Here is a 14,392-nt window from a genome sequence, read left to right on the forward strand (position 1 = left end):
ATTCATTAGAGTTTGAGAAGAGACGTCAACTACGTGTCAAACTGAGCTCAGATTTGTCAAGTCTGCAATCAGAAGTCAATATTAGTGAAGATCTCAATGTGAACTTAAACATTTCCAGATGATTTTATCTTAATTCCACACCTCCATACTCTTCATGGATCAATTGCACACTCATTTGTTTGTGTAATTTAAGGAGAAACATCTGAGACTAAGCTGATCCTTAAATGAAACATCAAATCTCCTGAGCTATGAGAGAGCAACATCTGAGAGAGATCTCATTTGACTTTTTTGGTTGTTGAAAAGTAAAATGAGGAATAAAAGGGCAATGAGAATTGCAGACAGGTGCTTCAGTGTTCTTTTGGAAATCCAATTTGCTGCAATCCTGCTCGATATAATCTGATCCAGCTCTATCCACACCCTGAAAACAGATCGAACACATTCCTATTCACTACACGCTTCATCTGAGCTTTCTCTGGTGCGTAAGAGCTCTCAAAGTTGAGCTGGAACTAAACTCAAGGAGGATCTACAAGAAGTCAAAAACAGCAGATTTCTCAAGCCGATGTTTAAAGAGACCCAAAAATGAAAATTCTCTCATTATTTATTCACCCTCATGTATTGAAAACCTGTATGTGACTTTCTACTGAGGAACACAAAAGAAGATATTTAGAAGAACGTTGATCACCAGACAAATTCTCAATATATCTTCTTTTGTGTTCCTCAGAAGAAAGTCACAAACGGGTTTTCAATCACATGAGGGTGAATAAATATTCTTCTAAATATCTTCTTTTGTGTTCTGAAGAAGAAAGAAAGTAAAAAAACACGAGGATGAATAAATTAACTTTCATTTTTAGTTGAACCGTCCCTTTAAGGGGAAACATTCACATATGTTTGGTAAAAACTGGTCATCTTGCAAATGTTCATCATGCATCACAGAAACGTTGGCCTTTTTATTTGAAGTGTTTAGTTAGTCCTTGCCATAACATTAAAGGTCACATTTCCAAGTTTTTGCCGCAATCTTGGCAAACCAAACATCCTGTTCTGATCTCAGACTCGCTCTAATGCAAAGAGAAAAGTGTGAATGCAACCAAGCTTCTCCCGAAGTCTACATGTTGACTTTCAAAGCAAATTCTAATCCGGTGGACCGGTGGGAAGGCTTTTTTAACTCTTGGGAATAAGTAATGCTACCTGAAACCGAGGCGATGGAAATGCCGGCTCCCCAGCTTGGTAAGAGCCTTTTTAGCCGAATCCTCCAGGTTATTGGATCCTTCATCATTAACCACCATGGCCAAGATCTGTCCAGTTTCCACATCATCTACATACTGGGCCAGCCGTCTGCTCTCGTCCTTGCTCCTGTACGTGTCAAACCTGTACACACACGCAAAGGTAAAAGTGGGTCACAGAGATGAATCACGGCCCAGTCGAGGAGAATTACAGAAGCCAACAAGCATACTCTGCGGTTGTGAGCATGACTGATCGGTTGAAGACGCCGATTCAATAACAGACACTGTTTTCTGCGATGAAAAATAGATGCCGTTCAAACGCCCACAAAGCTGACAACTTGGAAGCCGCTTTTGTTTTGACAGTCCATTTGTAATTACTTTTCTAATTCCAAGCCCACATTAAAACCATCAGCAGGTTTAAAAGATGTTCTCAATCCATCTAAATCCATCATGTGGCAAAAACACGTTCATTAAAAGCAAGTTGAAAGAGCACAAACTTGGAGAGCAGGCAGACAGAAGCTCAACAGGAAGTGAGTCATGAGGCGCTGACCTATCAGAATGGAGCACCTCTCCAGTTTGTGGGTTGATGATGTGAATGATGATTCCTCTGTTGCCCCAGCTCCTCTCAAAGTGGTAACTGTTCTCGTTGCCTTGCCCAGGATGAAGTGTTTTGTTCAGAAACGTCCACGACAGCTTCTTTTGTCCGTGGATTTCTAAAGATCCTCTAGTTCCGACGCCGATGTACTTTCGTCCAAAATAACTATGTGCGTCATCGTCGTCATCAGACCTGTTCCAATACAACAAATCAAAAATCCATGGGTTTGCAACTACGCACCGTGAGAAACCAAGTTTACTAGAATTTTAAAGAGGCAAGTCCAAATTAGCAATCAAAAAGTTAATTTGCTGTATTCCTGCTTATTTAAAATATGTTTTTTAACTACCTTAACATAGACTGTACTCAGTTTCATTTGATAAATACTGTACTGTGTGATTGTTAGAAGTGTCCTAATATACTGGTTTTGACGATAATCGTGATGGTTAAAAGCGCAATTATTGCTGTAGTGTTAATTCTACACATATTTTAACATCGCAAGTTATCGTAAAGGATTAATTTTGGGGTAATCTGACGCATACCGTAACAAAGTAATAGATTGATATAGTGTTAATTTTACATATATCGCAATATCGTAAATTATTTATATAGTGCTAATGCTACACATATCGTAAAATGGCACATTACCATAATTGATTGATCTAGTATTAATGAGACACATATCGCAATATTGTAAATGACTGATACAGTGTTAATTCTACACATTCCATTCAATTGCAAATGATTGATATAGTGTTCCTTTGACACATACCATAATATCGTAAATTATTGATATAGTGCTAATCCGACAAATATCGTAAATAATACAGTGCATGTTAAAGTTTTGCCTCAAGATAGCTTACAAACTCTCTCGCTCTCTGCCTCCCTACATTAGAATTGTGAATGTGATTCATTGACCGGAAAAAAGACTTCATCAAATGAAAAATGTATTTGACTAATGGTATCATTTATTTAAAAAAAAAACTTTATTGTGATAAAACTGTTAGCGTGGAAAATCTGATGTCGTGATAGCTCTCCATTCCATACAATTTTAAGTACTTATAAAAGTCTTCAAAGTCTAAAAGAGATTTTTCATAGTCTCTCTTTGTTCTTACCTGCCAAAGAGAGAAATGGTGAGGTTGCCTTTGTAGGGACAATCTGGACTGCCGATGTGAAGTTCGCCCTTGTTTCCAATGAGGATGTGCTTCGCTCGCAGCAAAATGGGTCGGGTGGTATCGGCTATCACAAGCTTCCCTAAAAAAAGACAGCCAATAACCATCGTTCCCCTTTCATTTTCAACCAGTGGGCATGCTGCAATTTCTTCTCTGCATTTGCATTTTTACTGAAAATAAACTGCGCTTTTATTCATTTTACTCAAACTTTCATTTCATGTTGCTTAAATGTTTAAAAAGGTTTTATTAGGGACAGTCTACCTCCGTTAAGGATCTCGATGGAATGGACCGTCGCAGAGGAGGTGAGGATAACTTTGCGACCGTAACCGATAGTAACGCGATGAGCTTCGTTGTGACCGGGGGTCCAGGATTGAAGACCAGGCATCTTATCTGGACAAACTAAAGCAGAAGGACATATAAATGTAATTACGTAAAAATATTTAATGTCATGTAGCTCTGTTGGAAGGGCATTGTGCAAAGGGTTGTGGTTTCCAAAAGTAGAAATCCAGATTGATAAAAACGTATAGCTTGTATGTACTGTAAATCGCTTCGGATAATATCTTAAAACAGTAAAATATCATTTTTTTCCTGTAACCCTAAGAGGGAAGAAATCTTTTTATTTCTTCCTCAGGAACACAAACCTACAAATGGAACATTTAATTTTTAACAAGGTCTGCGATCATTTAAATCTGACATTCACAATATTTCAGAGATGACTGTTTTGTGAATCTGTCATGCAGGATTTAGCAAAAGAAAAAGGATGAGAAAGTTAAACACTGCATGGGACAAAACCCCACAGCAAAAGTTTAGTAAAGTGCTGTACATCATCTCCACACCAAAAAGCACAGCAGTGAAAAATGGCCTTTTAAATCTACAGGTCAGAGAAAAGACATAAATATAAACATTATAAAGTGAAAAATAAATAAATAATAAAAAAGATATGACCCCATTAAATCAAGCAAACGCTTTCAGATGTCTGCAGATAAACGTCTCAGATGTCCAGACCAAAGCTAGATCGTGCTAACCATCAACAGTTTGCTACTTTCTAACGGATAAAATTAAGTCAGCAGATGTTTGTCAGATGATTTCGAGTCACTGAATATTGAAATGTCCTGTTCTCCATTTAATGCTGTTCAATGCTCAGAGAAAAACCCAAAGCCTTAGTGTAAAGAAAGCTTGTTTAAGATGTCATCATTTAAATATTTAATGCAGGTTAAATAAAGGCTTGTTCACATCAAGAATAATGACGTGTATGTACATTTGTTATAAATTAAAATGCATGAAAAAACACCAATGTCCACACACCAACACTACAGAGTAACAATTACCTGTATTTATAATTAATAATCATTTTGTTTTTGCAGTTATTTTCTTTGACCTTCTTTTATGTATAAAATATTGTTTTCTTTTATTTTCTGTCATGTATAATTTTATTTTATGTATACAATTATTTTATTTTAGTTTCTTTGATGTATACAATCGTTTATTTTATGTATATGTATATGTATATGTAGCGAAGTGGCATTATCATTTGCTTTATTTGACTAAGAAACATCACTGAATGTATCTTTTAAATAATGCAGTCCCATAATGCATTGCAGTTCTTGATAAAAAATCACCTGATATAAGTTCCACCATACGTGACAAGATGCCGCAACATGTAATTAAATGCAGACTTTAATTTAATTTCCAAGTCTCTGTTTTCAAAACAAGCAAGTAATTGTTTTGTAATTGTAAAAGTTTTGTCACTTTTTTATGTGATTGACTGGAATTGAGGTCAGAAGTGAGACATTTCGACCCACCTCCTCAGCATCAGAACAGTGCTTGTACGTCGCCTCCTGGAGGACCACTGTCCCAAGTTCAGCTCCATCCCTAATCAAACACACCTGAAGCCAATCAAAGTCTTCAAGATCAATTAAAAAATGACGAGCAGGTGTGTTGGATGAAGGTTGCAATTAAACTCAGCAGATCTGTGGCCCTCCAGGACAGGAGCCCAGTAGCCATCTTTGAAGATCTCTATGGAACGCTGCCTACATAGTTATCTCTACATTTTTAGAACAGAGCCGGCGCACATGCTTCAAAAATGCACGTTTCCTTGTAAAAAGATGTGCAAAATATACAAATGTATCCTTCGAAGCCTCATAAACTAAAGAAAAGGCAGATGAAAGAACAACAAAGAAAGGTTCGATTTAGGCCTGTCTTTAATCAATCACCTCATTTATCTAATGCTCAGCTCGCACTGAATGAAAGAAAACGCAGCGGCCTGTCATTTCAAACAAACACTTTTTAAGTCGTCCTGCAGTGATGCATTAATCTCATCACCATATGCAGAGCCGATGCCGCTGTGGAACTGTGAAAACCCACGTGCATTGTGTTTCAAAGCAAGGTTGATGACAGCGTTGCTTGAAATACCACAAACCAAACCTAGCTAAACACACATGAAAGCATATTCTCGAACATTTATGCAGTTGCAATTGAATCATGCGATCATTACAACTCTTTTACTCTTTTAATGCAGGAGGCTGGGTTTCTTTTTTATAATCGCAACTCATGTTTGCAATTAAAGCGAGCGACGGTCTAACGGAACTTCTGTTTGAAATTACGCCGCAGCTGCCGTGCCAAGAAAATGCGAAGGGAGAAGAGATGGACAGAATATTTTACAGGCTTGTAAAGATATGGATTGTACCGTCGTGGTTTTAAAGGGAGTTGTGGAATGCTGGACGAGCATGAAACGCAGTGGAATAAAGTCTCTGAGGGTCGCTGTGGCTTTGGCATACTGCATCCGCAAGGCTTTGTCTGTAATAAGACTTTCTCTGTAGGATGGATTAAGTTAAAAATTGGAAGGATGTTGGTGTGTTTTGGACGGCTTTATACTAGATTTCCGATATTGTATGTTAGGCAATGCCACGATTCTTTCTGTCAGATAATATAAAGAGGGTAGCCGATGAGAGACGGATACCAGATACAGTTACAATTAATACAACTATTTTTTTTTTTTTAAAACAATTATTTTACATATTTATTTACACAGTTATTTTACTTGATTTACTATGTTTGTTATGTTATGTTATTTTACTTGATTTACTATGTTCCTTACGTCACGTCACTTTATGTTACGATATTTTACTTGATTTACTATGTGACGTTACGTTATGTTATTTTACTTTATTTACTATCTTACGTAACGGTATGTGGTTATATATTATATGTTACATTATGTTACGTTACCTTACTTTGGAGAGTGGTGTGATTTCCTAAATGTTCTAAATGTTTTCAATCGTCATAATTTCCTAATTCTACAAAATTGTTGACATTTCCAGTGGACTCCACCCATGTCCAAGTATGCCTTAGCAACCACCCAAACACATTAGCATAGCAATGCCCTAGCAACCACCCAGAACCACTCGGCATCAATGCACCAATTAAATTTTTTCCAACAAAAGTAGCATTCTCTTATTTCCATTAGTTTTATATAATTTTACATTGACAGTATACAACAATGAAACATTTGTTTTGACTAGGCAAAAAAAAGAAACATACCCGCGTGAGTAATGTGAAGAACAGCTACCGTGAGAAAAGCAACACAGATCTTCATTTTTCAGCACTGTCGGTGGTTCACTTTGGTCTAGAATTTTAAGGCGCCACCTGCAAAACACAAAAAACATTTACATTTAAGCGCGCTGAACTCCGCAATGCATTAATGCGACGACGAACACTTCAACACAACCATGACATTGAGCATAAGAGACGTTGCCGTAGAAACCATTTATCGATTTTGTCAGTTTGCCAAAAGCAGCTGAATGCGGTGGGCTCGACTTTTGCATTCCTTTGAAACTTTGGAGATCTGAAGGTTATGTGGTTATCTTCAAAGAGATCAGAGGAGTACCAGCGATATGACTCCAACATCCAAAAAGGATCAAAGAGACCGGGTGCTCAGGTGCAGAATGCTCTAATAATAGTCGACTTCTTTAAATGCAGTTATGTGAGACGTAACGTAACTATCTCAGGCTTGATGCTCGACAGACCAATTACATGACAAGGAAAGTGACATCTGTAAATGCGATCTAACTACCTGTGTTTTGAATAATCTTCTGCACTAGAATGTTGTATTGTTCATTAGCATCTGCGATCCGTCCCGAGCACGATGGCTTCATTGTCTCTCGGTGACTCGCATCATGTCCCGTCTGATGCGTCAAACCTCTGCTGTTGTGCGTGACGCATCATTAAAACATCCTCAGTTGTCTTTGGGATTTCTAGTATAATGATCTGCAACTGCCAACTTTTCATCTTATAGGCATTCCGGTCACCGTGTGCCAACAGCCAAGGATTGTGGAAATACACTCATCAACAGAGCCAACGGTTGTTTTTTATTGATTTAAGTTGCAATGGACGTCAACCTGTGCCGTTAAGGATCAGTCTTGTGTAGGAGCGATAGATGAACTGATAAACCAATAAGACAAACATCAATTCATTCAACGACATCATGTCTTTATACCAGACACTGTCAGCGGGATTTTTTAATGTTTATGTGCTTTAAAGATTTCCAGAAATGAAATCGAGGGAGTAGGACTGGAGCTGAACTGGGCAGGACGTGGCTCTTGCAGCAATAAATAAATATACTGTCATCACTTTTGTTATTATTTGTTTATCAACGTTCTTTGAAACTCATCGAAGAACGAAAGAAACTCATACAGGTTTGGAATGACATGAGCGTAAATAAATGATAAAATTATTTCAATTTTTTCTTTGGTGAACTATCACTTTAATATTACAACCTTAAAGCACAAACACAGGTCCTTGGTGCACAGAATGAGAGTTTATTTGTGGTCTTTACTTGAAAGTGATGCAAACATGGTCATTTATTCTGCTAGCAGAAGCCTGCAGATGTGGACCGAACGTTTTCGGGACGTTCTCCCTTAAGAAGGAAACAATGGTTTATATCTCCCATGAGATAAACAGACTCATCCTGCAAACAGAGAACTGAGTTTATTATGGAAAAAACGAGAAGAAAACAATAAAACTCCAATAACAGTCTATGCATTCGGATCTTTGCGCACTAAAATATAAGCTTCATTGTAGGGAAGACATTACTATAATTTCCACGCTAAGGTAAGCAGCGCTATTACAGTACAATTGCTATATTTTATACACTGATTTTCTAGATGTCATTAGAGTTTGAGAAGAGACGTCAACAATGTGTCAAACTGAGCTCAGATTTATCAAGTCTGCATTGAAAAGTAAATATATTCTTAATATGAACTCAAATATTTCTCATCGAATGTACAGATTTGGCCGTTTCAAATGTTATTTAGCCATCTGAGACTACGTTGATACACAAATTGGAGAATTCCATCAAACCCACAAAGCAACTCTATAGGTGTCAAAAATACTCCAAACTCCTTTTCTAGATTGACAAAAAAAATCACAAATGCTAATTTTTCATTTCAAACGCCCAAAAACCCCACCTGTGCACACCGAGAGAAGCCCCCCGCCCCGATCCTCCTGAATTACAGAAACCCCCTGACACTCAATCATAACCGTATACACGCTACACTGAACTGTGTAAATCACTTCATAAATTGCTTACACTGTTTTAAAAAAGCCTGACTCCACAATATAAGACATGAATCCATGTCACGCTGTGCGAAACACGCCCGCCTCGAAATTTTATTCAGTTTCAGCACACCTCGAGAAAACAAGATGAGGCTTTGCAGGTAAACAGATGTCGTGTGCCGCAGAAACAGCATCTTAGTTCAGGTGTGAAAGTTAGTTGATTGAAGACCCCTCAGTCACTTCTAGCCACATTGACTTTGTGTCGGCCGTGATGGACTTTGCTGGAAATCCAGAGAAAATCCCTTTATTGGGTTTTCGAATGCATGGACAGATTCCTCTAAGCCAAACACCGCAAGATGTATGAGGCTGAAACACGCTGACGTGACGTGCATCTTTCAATGCAGCCGCGTGTGAGCCGTTCACATGTGCGCGCATTATCAATAATAGCAATTTTCATATGATTTAATCATGTTTTATCTTTTGGCTGTCTGATAGCAGTGGTCAAAAATGAACAGGCTTTAATCTTTTATTTTAGTCCATGTAATGTTATGCATAAAGAATGATAATCTGAATAAAAATGAGACTTGTCTGCGAAAGCAGGCGTGACGAAAACAATTGCTCATGCTTTGGTGCAACACCCACGCTGTCTGTGTTTTGTATATAATGATGGCAACTATATTGTGTGGCTTTATAAGGAGAAATGTGCGATTTCTTAATAAAAACTTTCTTTTTTTTATTTCATTAACAAATAAATCAACGTAAATCTGAAATGAATAACAATAAAATATGTATTGGCTTATTTTATATTACATAAATGAAACAAATAAACGGTTTATTGACTTATTTTATTTATTATTTACTCATTTATTTATTTACTTTTTATTTGACAAAAATTACTATTTAATAATGTTTTCATGTAATTTATTACCTTTTTGTTTTATCTTATTATTTACTTATTGTCTAACTGAAGTAAATAAATAAAACAAAACCTGAAGGATCACCTAAAGCACCCCTTAAAAATAACCTAGCAACCACCTTACAATATCACAGACACCAACCAGAGCAGTCATAGCAGTCCAGCGACTGCAGATCCATCCCTTAACAAGCATTAGCAACTGCATCACGTCACCATGGCAACCACCCGCAACACCCGAGCACCGTGGTGGCGAGTTCTGCACGAGCAAGCACCTTTCAAATTTTCTTGAGAAAATGGCAAAATTTGCTTTCCCGTCACGTCGCACTGTCGCAGACCACCATGTCAGTCAGTCCTCACTCCTGTGTGCCCTTTCAGACTTCTGCACAAATCCCTGACGCTGAGAAAGTCTATTCCAAAACATTACATCAGCTTTTGAAGACAAGCTTTGCTTCAATCCAGACCCTGGTCTTCGATTTGAGTCAAATATCTCTTCCTGTGCTGTCAGTCCTCATACGGAGACTGTTGCCCGACTGTGGCCCTTGCAGATAACCCACTTCCCCCTTTGTCCTTCAAGTTGTCCCCTCCTGTCAGAACAGCGAAAGATCCAGGATTACAAACACAGCTCACCCAAAGTCTGCAGTCTCAGGAGCTGACGTCAGGCTATCAAAAGCGCGTTTTAAAACGACATTCGAAACGCAACAAATGAGGTTAACTATCAAAATGTTTGCCTCTCTATCGCCATCTCTGTTTGAAATGTGAGATTGCAAGTTACGCTGTGATGAAAAAATGTGATATTTCCAGGGAAATCGTAGACAACTCGTGAATCAATACTCGAGAACGGAACGTTGATTTTTAAACAGTATGTGCTTACTTTCTTTAACCAGTTTTTTTGCAGTTCACATTAAACCATTGAGCGGTTTCTCACCTCTATCTCGACAACTAAATGATCACCATTGAACTAACCGTTGCTGTTTTACACCTTCTGGCTGCTATACATTGCAAATAAGACGGGCGTACTTTGCTGTGGCACCTTCGATTTCAAACAATAATTTGGATTATTACTCGTACAAGTAAATTAGAAGTTTGGCCCCAAAGTAGTCTAAGGCGAGAGAAAAATCAAGAAGCCATGAAGCACTCGAGGGGTTTTTCTTTCCTCTTTCATTACCCTGAAGAGCGTTTCATACGCTCCGACTGACTTATATAGAAGCAAACGAAAGTGGCCCAGACCGGCAGTTAAAGGAAATTTTATTAGTTGGCAGCACCAGGAGCCTCCTTGGTCCATTAACGCTCCACAAAAACAGAGCAGAAGAACTTCAGGAGGAACTTCTGATAGAGAAACTCCTCCGTTTCATTATGTTCGGTGCACTTTTAAGCACGAGTCGCTGTGGTTGTGTATGAAACAGACACGGGAAAGGGGAGCCATGAGCTTTTAATGTGTTAATATAGAAACCGTGGACTATAAAAGACCCGGGACTACTGTACAGCAGAGCAGATTATATCCCACTTACATCAGACTGCTGGGTCAAGTCGCTTCTGGAAGGTTCCGCAGAAAGCCTGATGTAACAAGACTGAAAACTCAGTCAAGCATGAGGTCAGCCAATCATAAAATAATCCACTTACAAAGAAGATATTTTGAGAAATGTCAATGAGATTCAGTGTTGTTTGGTTACCAACATTCTTCAAAATGTCGTCTTTTGTCTTTCAGGACAGTCTTCTACAGAAGAAAGAAAGTCAGAATGGGTAAAGACGGAGGAGTTCATCTAAATTACGCCTGAAAGAATGTCGTATGAGGTTTGTAAGGCATGAAGAGAGTCTGCGGGACAGCTCTTTTCTTATTGTGGTTACTGCTGGAAAGACTCGTAAGCGAGTCGGGGTAAAGGTGCGAGTGACGAGTGCTGATGATTTATTCAATGTGAGCTGCGCATTTGTCAAAGAGGAAGAGCGGAAGATGCTGAAGGTTAAAGCTGATCTCAGGAGACCGGAGGGGAACCTGAGCCCTCCGACAGAGACGACGTTGAAACAGCTATTTTTGCAGCCCTCTCTCCCCGGGACGCCGCGATCCAGCTGAGACAAAAGCGCAGAGCTGTGCTGACGGTGGCAGACGGTGACAAGTACAAGAACGTCTTTACTGCTAACGCAGCGCTGCACCTATGATCTCCAAAGCTGTCTGAGGTCACCGTTGAACCGGACCCCTCACTTCAGAAAAAAGCTTGCGGTTTAGGTCGACCTCAAGGGCTTTTTCGAAATGCACCGCCGCTAACTTTGTTGAATTCATATGGCTCGTTGAGCTCACTACTCAAAACTCAAAAGTTGTGAATGTCGGTGGGAGTTAACCGTTCACGGTCTGGAAAATGTTTCAGATACTTCTACTGACAGGTTCTGCTTCTACAGGCCTTATTTGGGGGTTGTGATGGAGGATACGGCGCTTCAGAAAGCCAACACTAATACGGTTGACTGGAAAGCAGAAAGCCAACAGCGCTGCTGTAACCCGCCACAAAAGGGTTTGCAATTCCTCATGTCATCTCTTCTGCTAAGCAGCTCTCTACAGGGCCACCGCCAGAAAATTCATTGCTTTCCTTTTTAGACCTTATTCAAAAGCGACAGGTGGTGGTCTGCATGTCAGCCAGTGTTTCTTGGATGAAACACTCGAATGTGAATGCTGTTGTTTATGCCCATTTTCATTTCGGTAAACCGAATGACAGTTAAACACGATTAGTAATGCGTGCCAAAGAGCAGCCATGACTTACTACTTTGCGTCTATTTTTTTTAATTGTATCGAATAAGAATAATCGTTATTAAAAGCAAAAGATATTGACACTTAAGAGTTTACTTATGATATTAAACGATCTGTATGCATCTGTATGTTTAACAAGGCGAACAGAACAGATATCGAATGCATTTTATTCATATTGTTTGATCATAAGCCGAAACTAATGTTTACAGAAAATGATTACAGTTCCTGCGACAACAGGTAATACTGGACAAAACTAGTCTATATTTCCATTCCCCTACATTTATTTTTCAAAACTGTTGCTACAGAGAGATCATTTAAGAGAAATGTTGTTGTTTTTACAATGCTGGCAGATGTGGCATAATGAAGGGTCATTATCTCAGCGGTATGAACGTTTCTGTATCCCCCCTGAACACCTGGACCCCCATTAGATACTTATGAACACAAGACCAGACAGAACTCTGACTCTCAAGTGTTTTGAGACAATGCACTGAATATATTCACAATAGCGTTCGATTCACAATCCAAAAGCACAATTTTCTTTTCATTTGTTGAGATTTGAGTATTGTTGACTATTAAGAACTCAAGGCTATGAATTCAAGATTCTAGACTATAAAGACGAACTCACTCTAGTCTAGACCAGGACTGTTCAGATCAAGTCCCACCTTTAATAAAATGAGTTGTTCCAAGTACCACCTAAAGACCGCCAGAGAAAATCACCTGAACAAACACTCAAATGAATAGTAGATCTGTGAATCGCTATCTTTACACCTCGTCCTCCGATTCTAATGTATTATCAATAATAAAAACACTTTTTTATTTACCTATTTACGTTTTTTCATGTTTTTCAAAAACACTTTTCTGTAGCACACAGTAAACAGGGCTCTGTAAATGACTTCTAAGGGGGATTTATTGACTTTGTGCAAGTCAATTTCACTCAAAGACTTTAAACTTATATTATAGCCAAACAAGGTAGAAAGAATATTTGACACATTAGATGAATAAATATACGGATGCTTAAACATCAAGAGAACAGCTGTATAACAAACAGAGACTCACACTTTACCGCAGCGGCTCTTGTCAAAGTGACGCGTCAAAAACACATCGCAAAGCACACTTCATTGATTTAACCTCGAGGAGATGCAGTCACGTGTTGAATTAGCACTTTACAGCAATAATAACAGCAGTTCAAGTGCAGAAATACAAAAGATACTCAATGTGCTCGCAGCTCTTCTGAAGAGAGAGAACGCTCCTGTCTGCTCCTTCTCTGTGTTTGAGCTGCCCGTCATGCGCAGTTACATCCACCAATGATAAATAAACAGTCATTTATACAACTATTTTAAAATTGCACATAGACTGAGATGTATTCCGTATTTATCAATCATGTATCAAACATTTGAAATTGTATTTAAAAGACGAAATGTAAATTCATATATCGGGTTTTGTGTCGTGTCACAAACCTCCGGGGTCTCTTCAAGAACCACTAGTGGTGCACGTACTACAGTTTGAGAACCGCTGGTCTAGACTATGAAGAACTTTAGACTCCAAAGAACTCAAGGCTAAGAACTAAAGAGAAAATCTAGACTATAAACTTTCAACTCTATGAACTCTAGACTAGAGCTCTAGACTATACAGAACACTAAACTATAAACTACAGAACTCTAGACTACAAAGAACTCAAGGCTAAGGACGATGAATTCTTAAACTCTAGGTTATGAACTCCAGACTCTAAACGCCAGACTATAAAGAAAAACGCTAGACTATGAACACTAGATTATGACATACAGACTCAATATAATTTAATATAATAGATATAATGGGCATTCTAGACTATGAATTCTAGACAATGAAGAACAATTCTAGACTACAGGGAACAAGTCTGGACTATGAAGAACTCTAGGAAATTAATTCTAGACCATGAACTGAAGAACAATTGTAGACTACGAGGAACAATTCTAGATTATGAAGAACTCTATACTCTGAAGAACTGTAAATCCCAAGAAATCTAGGCTATAAACCCTAAACTATGAAGAAAAAGTCTAGGCTACGAGGACCAAGTCTGGACTATGAAGAAATCTAGACCATGAATTCTAGACTATGAAGAGAAATACTAAACTATGAAGAAAAAGTCTAGACTGCGAGGAACAAGTCTGGACTATGAAGAAATCTAGGAAATGAATTCTAGACTATGAACTCCAGAGTATGAAG

General features: G+C 38.5%; 1 protein-coding gene across 2 annotated transcripts in view; it reads right to left on the reverse strand.

Moving 5' to 3' along the window:
• cemip (cell migration inducing hyaluronidase 1) overlaps positions 1-14,392 on the reverse strand; it is an 88,117-nt gene that overhangs the window by 39,337 nt on the left and 34,388 nt on the right. For both annotated transcript variants that reach the window (XM_079460602.1, XM_079460603.1), the window contains exons 2-6: positions 6,525-6,629; positions 3,246-3,383; positions 2,928-3,066; positions 1,771-2,007; positions 1,186-1,365 (exon numbers count right to left, since the gene is read on the reverse strand). In XM_079460602.1, coding sequence (XP_079316728.1) covers positions 1,186-1,365; positions 1,771-2,007; positions 2,928-3,066; positions 3,246-3,383; positions 6,525-6,579 — 749 coding nt within the window. In that variant the 5' untranslated portion in view covers positions 6,580-6,629. The remainder of the gene's footprint in view (positions 1-1,185; positions 1,366-1,770; positions 2,008-2,927; positions 3,067-3,245; positions 3,384-6,524; positions 6,630-14,392) is intronic.

Source organism: Barbatula barbatula (assembly GCF_947034865.1).
Source record: "Barbatula barbatula genome assembly, chromosome: 1".
Taxonomy (NCBI): Eukaryota; Metazoa; Chordata; class Actinopteri; order Cypriniformes; family Nemacheilidae; genus Barbatula; species Barbatula barbatula.